At 51.7% G+C, this 21,185-nt stretch overlaps 2 protein-coding genes across 2 annotated transcripts in view; one reads left to right on the plus strand and one right to left on the minus strand.

Moving 5' to 3' along the window:
- The window catches only part of TSPAN15 (tetraspanin 15), a 79,087-nt gene extending 64,329 nt beyond the window's left edge, over window positions 1–14,758 (minus strand). Inside the window, exon 1 of the mRNA XM_033842154.2 lies at window positions 14,598–14,758. The gene's annotated coding sequence lies outside the window, so the exon portion shown is untranslated. The remainder of the gene's footprint in view (window positions 1–14,597) is intronic.
- Window positions 10,915–20,883, plus strand: TACR2 (tachykinin receptor 2). Its single transcript, XM_033841706.1, is given in 6 exon segments — window positions 10,915–11,798; window positions 13,341–13,535; window positions 16,842–16,992; window positions 17,599–17,795; window positions 20,666–20,819; window positions 20,821–20,883. Coding segments are annotated over 6 exon segments (1,152 nt in total). The 5' UTR covers window positions 10,915–11,406.
- The last annotated feature ends 302 nt before the right edge of the window (window positions 20,884–21,185 follow it).

The following is a 21,185-nucleotide window of genomic DNA, read 5'->3' on the forward strand; positions in this document are numbered from 1 at the left end:
TTTCTTTTTTTGTTGTTTCTTTTGGCCGCGCTGCGCAGCTTGCGGGATCCTAGTTCCCGACCAGGGATTGAACCCGGGCCCTCGGCAGTGAGAGGGCACAGTCCTAACCACTGGACCGCCAGGGAATTCCCTAAAAAGTATGACTTTCCAATATAACAATTTAATAGAGACAGTCAGGGATGGGAATTGAGTCTGGAAGACAAAGGGAGAGAAGTACCTCACAATTCAGAGCAAAAAACACAAAGACGTGGAAATCAGAAGAAAAAAATAAGAGATGTGGAGGCCAGATCCAGGATGAAGAAATGTAGCAGAAGCCACTGGCTGACTAGCTGAACCCCGTGCCCAACCTCCTCCTCCCTCCTCTGACTCCACTATGGAGGCTGGACACTTACTACCAGCTTCCCTTGCTATATGACACTGTTCCAGCCCATGAGACATAAGCATCCAGAAACACTTTCGTCTTTTCTGATATAAAATGCATATGCAATTAGTGCCGCACTTTTTTCTCCTTTCTTCCTAACTTGACTGCAAACACAGTGCCTGGAGCTGCGGCAACCGTCCTGTGACCACAAGAGAGAGGCCAAGAGAATTGAGGAGATACCAGCCCAAACCCTGATGTTGTCAAACGACAGAACCCAAGCCAGCAGCTGCCTACCCAGTGCCTTGTGAAGTGAGGAAAATAAGCAACTATTTATTCAAGTCATTCTTTATTCAAATGTTCTGCTACTTATACCTGAAAACATTCTTACATAATATGAAAATAGAGAAATTATAGAAGAAAAGTTCCCGGTGAAGAAAAACTTGTGCTTTCAAACTGAAAGGACTCACTGAGTACCATATTTAAAACTGATACTCTTTTATACACAGGGTATAAATTGGCAAATTCCTGAATTCCATAGAGAAAAGAGAAAAAGCTACAATCTTCCAGCAGAGAGAATAGGTTCCTTAAAAGAGTATCAAGCAGGGCTTCCCTGGTGGCGCAGTGGTTGGGAGTCCGCCTGCCGATGCAGGGGACACGGGTTTGTGCCCCGGTCCGCGAAGATCCCACATGCCGCAGAGCGGCTGGGCCCGTGAGCCATGGCCGCTGAGCCTGCGTGTCTGGAGCCTTTGCTCCACAATGAGAGAGGCCGCAACAGTGAGAGGCCCGCGTACCGCAAAAAAAAAAAAGAGTTATCAAGCAAACATTAGATTCTTCATTTTTAGCTCTTGAATCTAGACCACAGAAAAGCAACATCGGTAGATGATTGAGAGGAAATAACCATAATCTATGATCAGCTTTAAATATGGGGTATTTTCCATAGTCTCAAGGTCCCTCAGGAATTATTAGCTATGGCTTGGGCATTTCAAACAGAAAACAGGAAAACACTGGCTTTAAGAGTATTAAGAACAAACATCTTTATATCTACATCCACATTTAAAGAGAAAATGCTTTTCTTTATGCTTCAAACACTGTAAACAGATAAACTGCAAAAATAAAAACCTGGGGCAATATTCAAAATCATAAGATTAATAAAACTTACCTCTCGTGTTGTTGTGAGGATTGCTTCCATTAATGTTTCCACTCAGTGAGGAAGGAGGTGGTGATAGGGAGGGAAGGCAGACATTTGAAAAAGCAATAACAACACAGAGTGGTTAAGTGTCGAGGGGAGGAGCAGTTGCTTAGATCTGTCTGTTCCAGGAAGGCTTCCAGGAGGCAGCAATGTTAAAGAGAGGCCTGCCAGGGACTTCCCTGGTGGCACAGTGGATAAGACTCTGTGCTCCCAATGCAGGGGGCCTGTTTCGATCCTTGGTCAGGGAACCAGATCCCACATGCATGCCGCTACTGAGAGTTCACATGCCACAACTAAGGAGCTGGTGAGCCGCAACTAAGGAGCCCTGGAGCCACAACTAAGGAGCCCGCCTGCCACAACTAAGGACCCACGGGCTGCAACTAAGGAGCCAGCGAGCTGCAACTAAGGAGCCCGCCTGCCACAACTAAGACTCAGTGCAACCAAATAAATTTTAAAAAAAGAAAGAGAGACCTGCCAGATTAAGTGGAAGCTGCCCAAGTGAAAGTGTGTGGAAGAGGGTCTCGGAACAAGGGAAGAGTAGTTCCCAAACTTGTCTGCAAACTGGAACCACCTGGGGATTTCTAAAAAGCACTGATGGGGCTTCCCTGGTGGTGCAGTGGTTGAGAGTCCGCCTGCCGATGCAGGGGATACGGGTTCGTGCCCTGGTCCAGGAAGATCCCACATGCCGCGGAGCGGCTGGGCCCGTGAGCCATGGCTGCTGAGCCTGGGCGTCCAGAGCCTGTGCTCCACAACGGGAGAGGCCACAGCGGTGAGAGGCCCGCGTACCGCAAAAAAATAAAAAATAAATAAAATAAAAAGCACTGATGCCTGCCTCCCACCCCCATACCTCCTGCTTAATTGGTCTGAGGTGTGACGTGGCATCAGGCGTTTTCAAAGCTCCCCAGGTGATTCTAACGTGCAGCAAAGTTTGGGAACCACAAGACTTGAGGCAAGAGCCTATGGCTCTCAGTAGATTGAACAGGGAATTGGAGGGGGGAGGACAAACAGTGGGAATGGAGGGAAGTGGATGGGTTAAGATTTAGGATGTAGAATGGATGGGAGTAGGTGATAGTGGGGAGAGAGCGAGGGCAGAAGTTGCTGATGGTGATGCCCCGGTTTCAGGCTTGGGGATCTGGGTGGATGTGGTCAGTTTTCTGAGATGCAGAACACAGCAGGAGAAAGGAGTGTTGCGGGAGACGTGCTGATTAGAGATTATGCACACTTATTACAAGGAGGTTTGGCTCAATAAATCTTAACCCTGGCCATGGTTATCGTTATCATCCTCATCAATCATCATTTGAGACTGAGAGGCTGCTTGAAGCCCTTGTGCTCACAAGGATTAAAGCAATGATGTTGTCCTCAGTGTCGTCATCTGTGTATTACAGACACTCAGGCAGCAGTTGACACACGTGCAGGGGACGGACCCAGGACCTCGGCCCAGGTAGGAACGGGGGTGGAGGCGAAAGATCAGAGATGATCTCCCTTAGTCTCAGGCCAGGATCTCCAGTGATCCCCACGCTCAGTCCAACCTGAATGAGGGTGTCCTTTGGATGAGCTGCTGTTTCTGCAAAGTGCTCACGTCATGGAGGGAGCCCTGAGGAAACAGCACTGCATGGGGAATTTGGAGGCTGGAGCTCCAGACACAGCTCTGTTAGTACTGGCTGTCTGACGTGGAGTGAGTGCCTCACCTGGGCATCAGTGTCCTTATCAGGACTAGGTGCCCCGGAGGGCTAAGACTGTATCTGTGTTGATGACCACAACAGTGGCCAAGACTGACATTCTCTGCCCTCCAAGGAAGAGACAAGGGGCAGCTCCCGTGTCCTCCAGAAAAGCTTCCATGTGCCAGTGAGGAGTAGAGAGCAAGTATCCAGGGAGGCTTCCAGGAGGAGGCAGCATTCCATCCGGGCCCTAAAAGGATTCATACATAGTGTCTGTGGCAAGACACCCCACCCTTGGAACATTCAGTACAAATTTGTCATCTCAGAGAAGCCCTGTGGTAGGAGAAGAAAGTGTGTGGGCTCTGGAGTCAGACAGATCAGGCTTTGACTGTTGGCTCCCCCAACTGCATGACCTTGGGCAAGTTCTTTAACTCTTCTGAGCATATATTCCCATGTGTGAAATGGGGATATAATGAAATAACAACAGCAAACTCTTATTTAGCCCTATGTGCCAGGTACTGGCACAAAAACAGTCCCATGAGATAGGACAACTAGTCCCACTTGACAAATGAGGAAGATGAGGCATGAAGAGGTTATATAACTTGTTCAATCACCAGGCACATGGGCACGTGTGTGGTGCACAGCTACTGCTGTGACCACAGAGATGATAGTTGATGGACTGCACTGGAACAGGTGAGCTCATTGGCAGAGCTCAGTCTCCTGGGCAGGCCAGTGTCCAGAAGAGAATTTCAAGAGATAGAAAGTGACATTCTCCAGCAAGCATTAAGAGCAACGCATGATTTGTGACCACATCATGATACCCCATGGTCCCTGGGACTTCCTGAATATGGTACCACGTGGGTAAGGAAAAGGCAAGGGCTCTTAGAACTGGCTTCTTCCCACCAGCCCCAGTGAGTCCCACAGTGCCAAAACCCAGTTGCGTCCTGAAGAAGGAAGACACTTCCTCTCCCAACTTCCCATGTAGCTAAGGGTGGTCATGTGACCTTGTTCTGGCCAATAAGATATAAGGGACATCTACTGGGAGGGTCCTGGGAAAGATTTCCCTCCCTGACAAAAGAGAAAGCCCTGGAAGGGGAGTTCTTTTCCTTCCTGCTCCCTTCCTGGGATGGGAATGCAGTCACGTAAGGACATGATATTTGGAGCTGTTGCAGCCATCTTGAAGCCATGAGGTAAAGGCCAAGAAAAATCAATATTCCCAAAGAGCTTTGAAACCATGAGCTGTTTAGCATGGAATCACTGACCTCCAGACTTCTGGTTATGTGAGAAAAATAAGCCCCCATTTGTTTAAGTCACTGTTGCTTATAGCAAAAAGTATTCCTAATATTACACCCAAGTTGTTTCACTGTATTCATTCACTTACTTAATCAGCAAATACCCTTGAGCATATACAATGTGCCCATCACAATGGAGGGAAGGGAAGATATGGCCATAATCAAGACAGACATGATTCCTGGCCTCATGAAGTTCTTAGCTTAGCAGAGAAAACCCACTCTGAACAGATGTGATGGGTCAGGGTGTTAACAAGAAGGAAAGCACAGAAATACTACTGGAGTATAGAACAAAGACAGTTAACCTGAGTGAGCACCAAGGAAGTTCTTGAAGGATACTGTATTATGAAGGGTTAAGTGCTATAATAGAGCCCAACATGCAGTGCCTTAGATAAGAAAGAAGTTTGTTTTCTTTTCTTTTCCTTTTTCATGTAACAGCCCTGGGCTCTGCCAGCCAGAAGACAGGGCTGCCCTCTCTGGATTCAAGATGGCAGGTCCTGTTGTTGCCATTTTCCAGGCAGTGGGAAGAGGAGAGTGGAAGTGAAAGGCGACCAGCTCCCTCTTTAAAGATGAGACCTTCAGAATGACCATCCTTAAAAAGTCTACAAATAACAAATGCTGGAGAGGGTATGAAGAAAAGGGAACCCTCCTACACTGTGGGAATGTAAGTTGGTGTGGCCACTATGGAAAACAGTATGCGGGTTTCTCAGAAAACTAAAAGTAGAATTACCATATGATGCAGCAATCCCACTCCTGGGCATATATCCAGACAAAACTATAATTCAAAAAGATACATGCACCCCTATGTTCATAGTAGCACTATTCACAATAGCCAAGACATGGAAACAAGCTAAATGTCCATCTACAGATGAATGTGGCTTCCCGGGTGGCGCAGTGGTTAAGAATCCGCCTGCCAAAGCAGGGGACACGGGTTTGAGCCCTGATCTGGGAAGGTCCCACATGCCGTGGAGCAATTAAGCCCCTAGGCCACAACTACTGACCCTGTGTTCTAGAGCCCACAAGCCACGACTACTGAATCCCGCACACCTAGAGACTGTGCTCCGCAGCAAGAGAAGCCACCACAATGAGAAGCCCGCGCACCACAACAAAGAGTAGCCCCCGCTCGCTGCAACTAGAGAAAGCCCGCGCACAGCAATGAAGACCCAACGCAGCCAAAAATAAATAAATAAATAAACAAATAAATTTTTAAAAACTAGCCAAAAAACGAAAAGAACCCCAGATGAATGGATAAAGAAGATGCGGTACATATATACAATGGAATACTACTCAGCCATAAAGAAGAACGAAATAATGCCATTTGCAGCAACATGGATGCAACTAGAGATTATCTTACTAAGTGAAGTCAGAAAGAGAAAGACAAATACCATATGATGTCACTTATATGTGAAATCTAAAATATGACACAAATTAACCTATCTATGAAACAGAAACAGAATCAGGGACATACAGAATAGACTGGTGGTTGCCAAGGGGGAGAGGAGTGGGAAAGGGATGGATTGGGAGTTTTGAATTAGCAGATGCAAATTGGTATATATGGAATGGATAAACAACAAGGTTCCTACTGTATAGCACAGGGAACTATATTCAATATCCTGTGATAAACCATAATGTAAAAGAATATGAAAAAGAATGTATATATATATGTATAACTGAGTCACTTTGCTGTACAGCAGTAATTAACACAACATTGTAACTCAACTATACTTTTTTTTTTTTTTTTTTTAGCGGTACGCGGACCTCTCACTGTTGTGGCCTCTCCCGTTGCGGAGCACAGGCTCCGGACGCGCAGGCTCAGTGGCCATGGCTCATGGGCCCAGCCGCTCCGCGGCATGTGGGATCTTCCCGGACCGGGGCACGAACCCGTGTCCCCTGCATCGGCAGGCGGACTCTCAACCACTGCGCCACCAGGGAAGCCCTCAACTATACTTTAATTTAAAATAAATTAAAAAAAAAAACGAGACCTTGAAGTTGTCCGTATACACATATAAATCGCTCCTGCCCACATCCTATGGGCCAGATCTTAATCATGTGACCACACCTGGGTTGGAAGGGAGGCTTGGAAAGGTAGTCCTTAGCTGGGCAGCCGGGTGACAGGTAACATCTGGGGAGGTTCTACTGCTAAAAGAAACAAGGGGAAAGTGGTCCTGAGGGAGAGTTAGCGGTCACACCTGGTAAAGGAATAGGGCTATTTTTCTCTTAACCCAGAGAGCAATGGGAAGTCATTGAAGGGTTTCAAGCAGGAAATGCATGGTAGATTTGTGTTTTTAAAAGATCATATGGTGGCAGAGGATGGAGTGGAGGGGGACAGATAATACAGGAGGTAGTGAGTTCTCTCTGCTATTCCAGGACCCGGCTCCCCAACTTGGCTGGGAGCTTCATGAAGGTAGAGACATGACATTTTCTCCTAACTCTGGGCTGACCATCAGACCACCTGCCCAGCCGAGAGACCCGCTGCAGGGCCCAAGACTCAGCCCTTTCAGAAGCGCTGACCCTTTGTCACCCCCCATTTCCTTACCTCATCCCCCCTTTCCTCGCCACAGCACTTGCTGCCGCATTTGCCAGCACCTGGGGCAGACACCAAGTCCCCTCTGCCTGCAACACCCAGGCTGCCTCTGGGATGACCCCAGTCATGCAACCAGCAAGCGGGTGTTAGGGTGTCCCCTCCTAGGGCAAGCCGCACCCAGTTCCTCCTCTGCCTGCCATAAATGGGCAGATTTTGCAGAAGCCTGATGTTGAGAAACGAACCCGTTTTGTGTTAAGAGCTTCTGAGCTCTGTGTACACCAGGACTACAGCAGATGTAAACACTCGCGGCCTCTCTTCTCCAGCTAGATAAACTTCAGGCTTTCAGGGGGAGGCACTGCCCCAGCACACTCACAGTGTTTAAAAAAGGTGTCAGCTGCAGCCCATGCTCTTGGCAGACGGCAACACTCCCTCTCCCAGCTGAAGTCCCAGACTCTGGGCCAGCGGGTGGAGGGCCCAGAGCCCATCTGCTAAAGGGGCCAGCCTGGGACCCTCTAGTCTGTGGACAAGGCGGAGGGGGGGGGGGGGCTATCTGTGAGAAATAAATCCTGGAATGCTGCGGAGACCCTAACATCCTCCAAAAGCTCTGCCCGACCTACATGGACATGTTCTTTTAGTTTAAGCTTTAGATTCTGTGAAAATAAGAATGCTACTCCCATCATCCCTGACAGGGTGATGTTTTCAACTTTATTCATTATTTGTTATTCATTTATTCATCTGGCATTTATTGAGCACCTACTGTGTGCCATGTACCAGGCTTTATACTGCCCTGCCCACTCAAAGTTCCCTAAAATCCCACCATTAGTGCCAGTGCCATCAGTATAAGGCTTTCAGATATATATATTAGATACAGATAGATGATATATGTTATATATATAATTTATCATCCCTCACCCCTGAGTCATATTTTAAATTTTATTCATCAACATTTTGATTCAATCAACATTTATAGTGCACCTGATATACTGACTACTCTCCTAGACACCAGACATAAATAAGACACAATCCAGGTCCTGAGGAGCTCCCTGCCTGTGTGACAGGGAAATAACCGGGAGGGGGGTTTGATGGGCCTCAAGCGAGCAGAGGCAGACAGGCCAGTGCAGGACGAGGGAAGCCCTCAGGAAGCGGCCCCCCTCCAGGGCCAGAGGACCCAGGGCAAGCCTTCCCCTCTCAGGGGCTCCCCCTCTCTTCTCCAAATGAGGAACTAGATCAGGGCTCCTGAGTCTCTGAATTTCATAGACCAATGAAATATCATAAACCTAATTGAAGGAACCACACAGCTCACCAGAATGTTATTCCACTGAGTAAGAAATGTTAGAGAAAAAGAAAAACCAGGAACACAGCTACCATCTGCCGTCACCATTATTTCATGACAGGAAGGACACTTTAACCCAAAGAGCAAGAAGGGCATAGTCTCAGAATGAAGGCTGAGCCTTCCAACGGGATTCACTCCCCGGAATAAAAAGCTCAGTGCGTTGTCCTCACCCTCATTTTGCCCACAGCCCTGTGAACTTCGTGGTGACTGGATGACCCACAGCTGCATGTGGCCCGCCGAAGCCAGGACCAAGGGCCCAAGCCCAGCCAGAGACACGGTCAGGCGACTTCCAAAGGCATCTCTGGGACACTGCTGAGGGGCACCCAGGCCACAACGCTTCCCGGAGCCCCTTTTCCCTCCCTTCCCTCATCCCTGCAGCAGCTCCCACCTTCTTCTCCTCCAAACTCCCTGAAACACAGATCACTTCCGACTCTGGTCTTCAGGATGCTCGCTTCAAGACCACAATAGCACAAACCATGACGGTAACTCTAACAGGCCATTCTAGCTCAGAGTGAGTCAACCCGGGGCTGTCCAAGGCCGCTGTCTCACCATCACCGCTCAACTTCCCCTTCCGCCCACACCTGCTTCTTTCCCCTCCCTTCGCCAGGGGTTGATCCCATGCGCTCCTTAATAAACATCCTGCACTCTAAAGTCTGAACCAGAGTCATCTCCCAAGGGTACCCAACCTGCGCCATCACCTCAGCCCAGCCAGCCAGAACCCACGGGCGGCCTTCCCCTCCACTTCCCGGCGGAGGGAACTTCCCCCATACATGCTCGAGGAGCAAACTGGAGTCTTGACGCGTCCACAGGAGCTAAAGGAATTTAGAATGTTTTTCTGTTTTGACAAAGAGCAGCCTTCAAGGACATTGTTTAGCGATGAACTCAGCAGGCCAGCTCTGAGCGGCAAGGCTGATTGGTAAACCCTTTGTCCGGGGCGGGGCGGCCCCCACACTCTCCTTCCACGAGGCCACAAGCACATAGTTGGAAAGCCGCGCGAGCACATGATTTAAGGGGGAAATAAAACTCTTGGATTCCACAGCTCCAAAACATAATCCTCACATACACAGTGGAGGTGGCGGGACGCTGGGGGGAGGAAGAAAGGGTGCTATTTGGGGCTTCTCGGGCAGGTGACACAGTCTTGGGTGTCCCAGCCCTGCACTGGGCTTGCACCTGAAACTCAACAAATTCTGGCTGCCTGGAGTAGGAGGCAGAACCGCAAACAGAGAAGACTGCCCTGCGGTGACGTCCTTATTTCTATACATTCTACCTCCAAAACCCTGGTCAGTGGAGCATGAGACAAACAAGCCCCAAAGTTGAGTGGCTACCGCTGCTACCAAAAGGCATCAAAGGCAGAGGCCCTTCAGCAAAGGGCAGACATCCAAACAGAGGCTGGTGGCCCGATCCAGACAAGGAACAGGCCTCTGCCCCACGGCCTGGCGAGGGCTGGAGCCAGTTGTGTCTGAAGCTGACTCTGGGCGAGGCGAGGCCCGGGGCCCCACGGTACACATACCCACGGGAGGAGCAGGGGCCCCTGCAAGCAGCCCCTCCTCAAGGAACGGGGCTGGCTTCCCAGGAGACCAAGCACACACTTAGCCCAGCAGCCCAGCAGGGCCACCAATGCTGGTGACTGAGAAGCCCTCCTTGGCTTTAACGAGGGACACGCCCTGCCCTTCTGAGCCTGCCCGGCACGGGGCCCGTGCACAGGTGCACGAGTGTGTGTGTGCTTACACACGTCTGTCACACACACAATCACTCAGACACAGCATTGCAGCTTCAGGCAGCACCCGACACACATGCACACAGTCAATGACCAAGAGTAGAGTCTGTGGGCAGCCCCTCGGGGTTTTCTGGAGCTCACAGAAGAGGCAGCGAGCCCTGCCCTTGTCCTTGCCCTTTGAGACAGTGGTTCTCAAAGTGAGGTCCCTGGACCAGCAGCACCAGAATCACCTGAGAACGTGTTAGAAATGCTTTGCGTCCTGCCTCGGCCAGCAGAGCCCTGAGCTGTCTGGGGGCCTGCCGCAGGGCTACAACTCCTTGACATGTTTTTTTTACCTGCCAGCTCCTGTGCTAAATAGACTTTATGTACGTTGTCTCATTAAAACTCACCAATATCTTGTGAGACGGGCACCGTACTGTTCCTATTGTTTTCAGATGGGAATGTCGAAGCTGGGAAAGGTGAACAGACTTGCCTGGAGTCCTGGGGCTCCCAAGCCCGTGCCCCTAATCACATCCTAGATGCCGCTGAATGTAAACACCCTACCAAGGGCTGTGCCCCGCGTGCCTGGCCCCGCCGCTGCCACCTCCCATTTCCCCTGGGTCTCTCCCTGCCTCAACAGCCAGTCCTAAATCTTCCCTCAAGATACAAGGCCGGGCCCTCCACGCAGGGGTGGGACGAAGGGCAGAAGGCAGCCCTACCTCGTGAGCAGAAAACACCTCCGCCAAGGCCCTCACCACCCAGCACGCCCCGCCCAGAGAGCAGCAGGGCGGCAACCACGGGCTGGCAGCCCTGCCTGCACCCCAACGCCTGGAGAGAGAGCCTGCTGTGCAGTTGACCTATGGAATCCAAAGACGGCTGCTGTGTGTGTGTCTGATCCAGAATGTTCCCTGAATTGCATTAGGAGGGACCTGGGTTTGAGTCCTGGCTTTATCACCAACTTACTGTGTGACCTGGGCTGGTCCCCTCTTGGAATCTGTTTTTCCATTTCTGCAGTGAAGGGGTTGACTGATGATTTATAAGGATGTTTCTTGCTCTGAAAGCATGTCTTGGATTCTAGATGTCCACATGACATTGGAGAAGTCTGGCCAGGACATGGAAGTGTAAAATGCCAACGGCTCTGGACCCGGCTCTCTGCTCAGCCTAACTCATCTCTGCTTGAGACTTGGGAGTGGCCCCCAGCTCCCCAGATGTGCCTGGCTTTGCACAGGAGTGCTTCCCTCGCTCCCCCATACTCATGCACCAAAAAGGATTTGTCTTCTACAGCATATCCGGCAGGGCACCAGGGCCTGGAAGGAGCCAAGGAGCTAGACTGTTGTCCCAGACCCAGAGGCAGCCATGGGAGCCTGTGCCATGGTGACTGACACCAACATCTCATCCGGCCTTGAGAGCAACACCATGGGCATCACAGCCTTCTCCATGCCTGGCTGGCATCTGGCATTGTGGGCAGCAGCCTACCTGGCCCCGGTGCTGGTGGCTGTGATGGGCAAGGCTGCGGTTATCTGGATAATCCTGGCCCGTTGGAGGATGCGCACGGTCACCAACTACTTCACTGTCGACACGGCCCTGGCCGACCTCTGCACGGCCGCCTTCAATGCCACCTTCAACTTCGTCTACGCCAGCCACAACATCTGGTACTTTGGCCGTGCCTTCTGCTACTTCCAGAACCTCTTCCCCATCACAGCCATGTTTGTCAGCATCTACTCCATGACCACCATCGCCGCCGACAGGCAAGAGGGGGCAGCTGCGGCGAGTCGGCTCGCTTTTCTGGGTTCACACAGGGCTGGTAACTTGCCCACAGTCACACAGCAAGTTAAGGGTAGAACCCAGTGAATTAGTTGCCTCCTAACCTGATCATGATCCTAAACTATGCATCTGGAAGACAGGGGACTGTGGAACCAAAGCAAATAAGGTTCAGGTTAGACACAAGGAAGAACTTTGCACTAGACGGCTGTTCAAGGCTACAGGGGAAGACCAACGGTGTTTTAGGGACCTTCTGAAGTGTTCTTCTCTGGAGTTGATCTTTGTTTTACTGAAAGGAAATTGCTTATATTGTCATCCTATTCCTAGATATATTATATGAGGGGAAATTTCAACACTGCACGCAGTTACTATATAATTAAGATGGGGCCAGTTACTTCCCTGATGCTGCTCTCTGGGGCTGCAGACTGTGACGTTCTGACGGGGATGGGGTGGGGGCAGGAGGGGTGGAGGAGTGATCAGTCGGCAGATCTGAAAGTCCCCTAAGACTTTCTTTTCATTCACTCAGGTATTTGGGGCACTGTTTCAGGCACTGGGGAATAAACACCAGTGGGAAAAGAGTCCCGGAATCATGGTCTCATGGAACTTCCATTTTAAAGGCTGGGTGGAGGGTGGGTAGTATGGACTGTAGAGGGCAGGGTGGGAGCCAGGAGACCAGGCAGGAGGACACTGAATAATAACCCAGGTGAGGAAGGATGGTGGCTCAGGTCAGGATGGTAATAATGGTGACTCGTCTATTCATTTCTTCATTCATTCTTATGTTCAATGCCTACTATGTACAGATACTGTTCTGGGCACTGGGGGAAGAAACAGACAAAGATGCCTGCCCTAGTGAGAATTTAAATAATAAACACAAGACTAAATAAATGATATGTTGTATTTTGAGGCCATGAGTGCTATGGAAAAATATCAGGAAGGGCATCCGAGGCACTAGGGTATGTGTGCTGGGGTAGGGCAGGTCGTAGTGTTAGATGGGCGTTAGGATCAGCTCTATTGTGAGAGTGGGATTTGAGCTGCGTCCTATCGTTCTGGCCTGGTCTCAGGGTTCAGATTAATCCCAGGGAGGAAGGCCCGGGGGTCACCTAGGACCAAAGCCGTCTCGGTGTATGTAGAGCAGTTCCTCCACGGCAGAAAGCTGGTGGGCAGCTGCTTTGGGCTTCGTGCAGGAGACCGTTGGGCTCTGTTAAGGTTTCTGAACAGAAGACAGGCTGTGTGGCTGGGGAACTCAGCAGGGCTGAGCTTCAGGACAAGGCCCCAGATGGACTGCCGGTGTGGCCACACCGCCCTCTTGTGGCCATCGAGAGCACATCCGCGCTCAGAGGGAGGCCATGTGGTGGAACGGGGTGGGGTGGGCTGGCGTGTAGGGTGCTAGTGTCCCACATGGCTGTGGGAGAGCACCAGCCCAGCTGGCTCTCTGCAGGTGGTCAGCCAGGGTGCAGGGAATGGGACTAGCAAATCTGGGCTGGTCTGACGGGAGGGCACCCACCACTCACACCGCCCTCTGCTCACAGGTACATGGCCATCGTCCACCCCTTCCAGCCACGGCTCTCGGTCCCCAGCACCAGAGCAGTAATTGCTGGCATCTGGCCGGTGGCCCCGGCCCTCGCCTTCCCCCACTGCTTCTACTGCCCCATCACCATGGACCGGGGTACCACCAAGTGCGTGGTGGCCTGGCCCGAAGACAGCGGCGGCAAGATGCACCTTTTGTAAGGCCTGGGGGTGGGGGAGCATGGTGTGTGTGTGCACGCATGCATGCACATATGTGCACGTACACATGTGCAGTGTGTATGCGTGGGTGTGCACATGCGTCTGTGTGTGAACTGGGGATTATGTGAGTACAGTATCAACTAAAAGTAGCACTTACTATATGTCAGGTTTGGTCTAAGTACTTTACATATATGAACCCATTGGATCCTCCTAACAATATGGGTATGTATGTATTATTATTCCCATTTTTCAGATGAGGAAACTGAGGCACTAAAAAAAAACTAAGTAATGTGCCTAAGACCACACAGCTAGTAAGTGGTAAATCGAAGATTTAAATCCAGGCAGTCCTGCTTCAGAGCCCAATCTCCTCACCACTCTTACTTAAATAAGGGACATGTCAGGGTACCGAGACAGAAAGAAAGGGCAGGTGCCAGAGCCTGGGATGTTTTCAGGAGGAGCCTGGAGTGGACTTGACCTGAGGCAGGCACCGTGGGTTGGGGGATGGGGGAGAAAACAGAACTCAGGCGTGGTGCAGCTGCTGTGTGACACTGGGTAAGTCCTTTCCCTTTCTGGGAGTCAGTTTGCCCAGTTCTCACAGCGGGTGTGGCTTTGTCATCCCCAAGCACCGCGGGGGGGGGGGCGGGGGTTGGTAGTAGAGGATAAAGAATTGGTTGAGGTTCTGGAGACAGTAGTTGGAGTCCTGCGCTGTCCCCTGCTGGCCGAGGACCCTTTGTAGTCACTTAACCTCTCTGACCCTTTGGCTCCTTCTCTCTTAAAGGGGATTAGTAAGAGAACCTTGCTCAGGGGTTGTTGCGAACACAGAAGAGAAAATGTACCTGACGCAACTTAGCACGGTGCCTGGCACAGAACCGGCGCCCAGGAGGTGGTAGTTTAAACGGGGAACAAACGAAAACAAACCTGGCAGATTTAGTCCAAGAAAAGCCCAGCTGCCCCAAGCCTGAGGATGTGCACGCTCTGAGCCCAGAGCCGCCAGAGCACAGCGACAGCTCAACTCCCTCTCCCGCCTCCTTTAACACTCCTCCCCCAACGCCCGCCCCTACCTGGTCTCCTCCCGTCCCGAGCACCAGACAGAAGAGCGCCACGCTGCGGCCTTCGGGGAAGGCGCCATTCCTCTGAGAAGCCTGTTCCTGGCAACTGCTGAGTTTCCCGGGAAACTGCTGCCCTGCGTGTCTGCCCTCGTTCCGTAGCCCACGCTCTCAGGACTCACGGCTCCAGGGGCGGAGTCTACGTAGGGACCCGCCCCCCTTCTTGGCTTTGGGAAGGGGCGGAGAGCAGAACATTTCCTGACTGGCCACTGCGGGGCGGTGTTTCTCCACCTTAACAGTGAGCTTTTCTCTCTGAGGTGCGGACCAGTAAGAATTTAGGGTACCAACCACCACCTTTCTGGGGATGGTGATTTCCGACTCTGCTCCAGGCAACAGGGGAAAACAGGAGGGCAGAGGTGGGCTAGGAAGGCTATACTTTGGTGCTACTTCGAATTCTGAGAGGATTTGGGGGAAAGCCTGGTTTCTCGTGTGTAAGAATATACTATTTGTTCTTGGGTTGGGGAGCTTCTGAGATTTAGACTGGGGGCTCCATCCGTACAGGCTCACATCCTGTGTGTGTAGGAATCTAGGAAAATGCACATGCGCTCCCCAAATCAAAATACAAAAAAGGCAGTCCAGGCTATGAGATTCTGGCAGGCCCTGGAAGATGGTTCCCAAAGCTCCTTGGCACTCCCTTTTGTGTGGGAACCTAGCCCAGAGTGAATTCCTATCCTGAACCGACCCACGAAAGAATGAGGCAACAGAAAGGCGTCGCTCATACTTGGGAAGGATGGTAGAGATTAACTCCTTGTTTTACAAATGGGGAAACAGACTGAGGGAGAGATCTGACTTGCCCAAGGTCATGCTTTAAATTAGAGGCTAGGCAAGAACCCAGTTCTTCCGACTCCACAGGGCTGACCCTCAGTGGAAGGCAAATCATTTGTGTGTTAAGTCCGTATAGAGCTGTTTCACAGGACACAGACTTCCTGTGCCCCTATGAGCCTCATTTTCCCGCTCTGGGTGCTGAGACAGGTGGCCCCGCTGATCCTCAAGGTCTATCTATCTCAGACACTCTGCGACGTCACAATGAAGGTAAGGTACAAGGGCCTGGCACCTGGCTGCTGCTCTGCCCTCACCTGCTCCACAGTAGGACAGATGATGATCGGGGAGTCTAGGAGCCCCCAAACCTTTTGTAATTAGCATGCTTGCCAAAAGAGTAAGCAAGCCGAATTCTAAACTCGGGCTTTAGGGAAGACATTTGCTGGAGCCATCTACTCCCCTCCCTCCAGGTGTCAGTACCTCTTGAAAGGAACCCAGCAAGGCTGGCACACGGGGAGGAAAGGAGGGGCTTGGGTACACCTCTGTTCTCCTAGAAAAAGGTCACATGACAGGGCCAGGGGTCTTGGGTCCATTCACCGGATGCTCCTGCTTGGGCCTTGTCAGAGAGAGGCTACAGCATCGCTCAGAAACCAGAATGGGCAGCACGCATCTTTCCAAAAGGAAATGAGAAGGTCTCAACACAGCCCCGGGTGTCCTCCACGGGGACTGGATGAGCGCCATCAATGGTGCTCCGGGCCACTTGCTCACAGGTGGTGTGAAAGAGTATCTGCAGATGTGAGCCATGTTCCCAACCAAATGCGCACAGTCAGGAAGAGATGCTCCACTAGCACGTACAGTGTGGCCTGTCTCCACTGCCCCTTCCCTGCTAGGGATGTTGGTGCAGGATAGAACCATATCAACTCTAGGAAATCTACCTAGACAGACAGATGCAGATATAGAAGATACACATAATCTATCTAATACATATGTGCATATACATATACACATATATTACATGATTCTGGAAGAAATATTCCAAACCATTAACATTGGTGGGGGTGAGATACATAATTTTACTTCCTCCTTTGTGCTTAACGGCATTTTAAATTTTAAACAAATGTATTACTTGGTTAATTTTTTCGTTCCTATTTATTTCCTTGTTTGGTAACTTGTCTGTCACTTGGAAGGACTCAGAGCTAACACAGGTGTCCCTTTTGCAGCAGGGGAAACTCTCATTGGGCACATGTGCTAGCCAGTCTGCCCTTCTTCTTTTTTTTTACTTTTTTTTTTTTTTTTCAAACCAAGCCCTTGGGAGGTGGCCCAGGGTAGCCCGCCAGGGACAGCTCAGGGGCGTCAGCAAGGTCCTGGGGATTGAGTGCTGGCGGATGCTGGAGTCGCCCCCAGGTCGCCCCGTGCCCAGTCCCTTGACTCTCCTTCCAGGTACCACCTCGAGGTGATCGCCCTCATTTACTTCCTGCCTCTCGTGGTGATGTTCGTCGCCTACAGTGTCATCGGTCTCACGCTCTGGAGACGCACTGTCCCAGGGTACGAGGTGCATGGCGCCAACTTGCGCCACCTGCAGGCCGAGAAGGTGAACTCCGGGAGCGGGGCCGGAAGTTTGGCCCCGCCTCGGGATCAGCCATTCCGGGCACGTCCCCTAGAGGGAGCCGCGGAGGATAGACTCCACCTGTAACTTGCCCTTGTCCCAAGTCCCTGGCCAGAACATTCACTCCTTCTTCCCGGGCGGGCGGACTTGCTTTGGTCTTTGGGCTGTGGCAGACACAGATTGCAGGGAGAGGGAGACCTCGGAACCCGTAGCAGGCATGGTCTCCTCTAAGGATGTGGTTAGGAACGAGAGCTCATCCACTCTCCAGGGAGGGGAGCTGCTCTGCTCTAAGGGGGATCCAAGACGCCTTTTAGAGGAGGTGGCCACCGAGCTGGGCTTTGAGGAGTGAGGACTTCAAAGGAAAGACAGCAGTGTGAACAGAGAGAGCAGCCTGAGCAAAAGCCCCGAGGTGGAAGGCCCAGGAGTGTCTGGGTAGCAGAAGCTCTACCGGCCTGAGCCTGTGGAGGTAGACAGGGCCTGCTTACTGAGAGCTTCTCAGGCTGGCATGAGACGTGCCTCGTGCTTCCCCTCGGGAAAACTGGGGCTTGGGGCTTCCAGGCTGAGGAGTGACCTGAGTCTCTCCTGGACCAGTTTGTGAAGACCATGGTGCTGGTGGTGGTGACATTTGCCATCTGCTGGCTGCCCTACCACCTCTACTTCATCCTGGGCGGCTTCCAGGAGGACATCTACTGCCACAAGTTCATCCAGCAGGTCTACCTGGCGCTCTTCTGGATGGCCATGAGCTCCACCATGTACAATCCCATCACTTATTGCTGCCTCAACCACAAGTGAGCCCTCACCCCAACCCCTCTCATCCTGGCCCCATCTGGACTCCCCTGCACAGCTCGAGCCTGTGCCTGTCCATCCCCGCCACCATGGGATTACCATCCTCCCAGGGAGCCCCCAGCACAGTCCTCCCTCGGGTCCAGGCCTAGCTCGCGCCCCACCTCCTCCCCAAAGCTTTGCCCCGTTGCCCAGGCCACAGCTCTCACGTTGGCCTGCCCCTGCTCTTTCTTCTGGGGGCTGCATCTGGGACAAGGAGAAGAACGGAGGGAGGAACAGAGAGATGGAGGGAGGGGAGAGAGGGAGAAGGACAGCAGAGAGGGCGGAAGGAAGGAGCCAGGTAAAGGAGGGAGGGACTGATGGTTTTAACAGCTTCCTACACTGAGGAAGAACTGAGGACTGTCCCTGGGCGAGGAGAACAGCGCCAACCGCAGCAGAACGAAGCACCCAACCTGAGGCCCGGGGCCAAGACTAGAGGGGGAGCAGGTTGCTCCCTGGAAGATCACAGAAGGGGCTTTCAGGGCAGCTAGGAAGTGACCTTGGCAGACACTGCCAGAAAGGAAGGAGCCAAGTTCTCACTTCCCCCCAACCCTTGTAGTTCTAGAGAAGTGTAGTCCCAGAGAGGGGCTGGCATTTGCTGAGGGGCACTTGCACAGGTGAGGAGGTGCTGGGCCAGGCAGGAGCCCCAGCCCAGGAGTCCTGCTTGCAGAGCAAGTCGTTCAGCCTCTCAGAAAGCCTTGACGGTGGAGCCAGGTAAGAGGAGATGAGAGGTGGACACTCAGTCCTGGCCTTAACGAGGCAATGATGTGGGTGAGGTTGGCCCTGGGCATCTTTTATCACCTCCCTGCCCACATGTCCACACCACTCATAATGCCAGTAGGATCTTTGTTGCTCAGACATCCCACCCGGGGCAGGCCAGAAGGAAGTAAGAGACTGTACTTTTTTTTTTTTTTTTTTGACTATTTAATGGCTGCCAGAACCCTCCATTTGTCTCCTGAGAGGCAAATATATAATGGGAGGGAGGTGTTATCCCCATTTTACAGATGAGGAAACTGAGCCTCCAAAAGGAAGACTCTCCTAAACTCATAAAGCAGGAATTCCATGTGTCTCCAAGGCCTGTAATCTCATCCCCGCATCACACATTTCTCTTGCATGCGGTTGTAGGAGTGCGAACTTGGAGACAGGGACTGTCACATCAGGGAGGGGGCTCCCAGCCTTCTGTGCCTGTGCACTGGTCACTCTCCCGCTACCCAAAGACACAGTCCCTGGGAGTCTGAACACCCCAGGGCTTTACAACTTCTGAATCATTCAGTATTTGATGACAATAGCTCTGAAGACTGGTGTTCCTGGCGGAATTTTCATTCTTCCGCAAAACGTTCACCAGTGGCTCTGTGTGCCCGGCACTGTTCCAGGCCCCTTGGGACACCCTGGGGAACAAAAACAGTGATCACTATCCTCGGGGAGCTGACCCTCTAGTGGGGAGGTGGAGATAGACAATAAGCAAATGTAATGAGTAAATATACATTGTGTATTAGGTGATACATCCTATAGAAAAAAGAAAAAGTAGAGCTGGGTAAGAGAGGACAGGAGGCGCCGGGGGAAGTAATGGGCATCAGGGTTGTGATTTTACGGGATGGTCAGGGTAGGCTTTACTGAGGGGTCTTTTGAGCAGACTTGAGGACTGAGTGGGCCCTGTAGGTGTCTGGACAAGAATTCCAGGCAGAGGGAATAGCCAAAGCAAGGGCCCTGCGGTCAAGGTAAGGACCTGGGCTGGTTCTCTGACATGAGGAGCCCTGCAGTGTTCTGAGCGGGGGAAACACATGCTCTGATTCCCTTTGAAAAGAATCAGTCTTGCAGCTGTGTTGGAACTGGACCACAGAGGGGCAAGGTGGGGGAGGCAGGGAGATGGTTAGGCAGGTGCAATAAGCCAGGCGAGAGATGGTGGGTTTAGACATGTGGCAAGTGGTCAGAGTCCGGAGATCGCTAAGGCAGAGCCAACAGAATTTGATGGGGAGGGAGTCAAGGATGACCCCAGGTGTCTGGCCTGAACTAGTGGAAGGACAGAGCGGTCGGCTGTCAGGAACTGAGACGAGGACGACTGGGGGGCTGTGGGGGGAAAAGGGTGGGGAGCTCGGGTTGGGACATGCTGAGTGTGGGCAGAGGCCATGAAGCTCCCATAATAAAGGCATTTATTGGGCTGCACCACGGAACCTTCAGAGCTACAGCGGGAGGTACCAAAATCGGGCCTGCTCTTCTGAAACTCGGAACCCTGCGTCTCCGGGAACAGACCATATAGTTCTTTCCCTCCCTCCGCATCACACAGGGTCTCATCTGTTTCCGCCGGCTCTTTCTCACTTCTTCCAGTCACTCTCTGCTTCCTCTGATCTCCAATTTACAGGTGGACCCTCTTTGCTGCCTTGGGGAAAGTTGTCTATTTTTTAAGCAAATGTACTAAAACTTGGTAGTTCCATGTGTATATTTTCTTTCAAAGCATCCGTATTCCACCCAACATTGCCAAAGCCCCAAGTTTTTAAGACTCCTCTCTGTATACTCCCTTAGAAGCCAGTTAACAAATCGAACAAGAAAATCTGTTGTCTTTATGACCGAACTTGGTTTATTTTTGTTTGTTTGTAATAACAAACGGTCTCATTCGGCTCACTTCAGTCCTTGGACTTAGCCCCAGATTACTTCTGGTTGTTTCCAAAAACCAAATCCACTAAAGAACGTGCCTCCTCAGAGACCCTGAGCTCTTAGGAGCGAGGCAGCGACTTTCCTCTGGAGGAGAGATCGGCTGCTGGAGGTGGGAGCAGCCACAGGACAGTTCCCATAACTGCCGCCCTCACTCCGTTGCTCAAGATGACCCTCCATCCCCCAGGTTTCGCTCTGGATTCCGGCCTGCTTACCGTTGCTACCCACGGGTCACGCCAACTGAGGAGGACAAGACTGAGCTGACTCACACCTCATCCCTTTCCACGAGGGTCAACAGGTGTCACACTAAAGAGACTTTGTTCATGGCTGGGGATGTGGCCCCCCTCTGGGGCTGCCAATGGGCAGGCTGGAAGTCTGCAAGCTGAAGGGTCTGCTGACCCCTGAACCCTTGTGCCTGGCTGCAGGGGGAGGCTTAGCACCCTGGAGAAGTAGCCAGAGAGACTCTCTACATCAGAGAGTTTGGCCCATGCCTCACCCTTCAGTACATCAATGGAAAAACAAGATGGGGCCAGGAACTCTGCAGTGGGTGCTGACTCTCCCAGCCGCCCCTCTGACAGTGCTTCAGGGCGTCCAATAAGTCAAAGAAGACAGTGTGAGCTAACATTTATCTAATCCGGGAGTTGCAAGCTCGAATGCCTCCCTGGGGCATACAACATGAGTAAACCGAATCCAGTATAAAAGAAAAA

The sequence above is a fragment of the Tursiops truncatus genome, chromosome 16, assembly GCF_011762595.2.
Source record: "Tursiops truncatus isolate mTurTru1 chromosome 16, mTurTru1.mat.Y, whole genome shotgun sequence".
NCBI lineage: Eukaryota > Metazoa > Chordata > Mammalia > Artiodactyla > Delphinidae > Tursiops > Tursiops truncatus.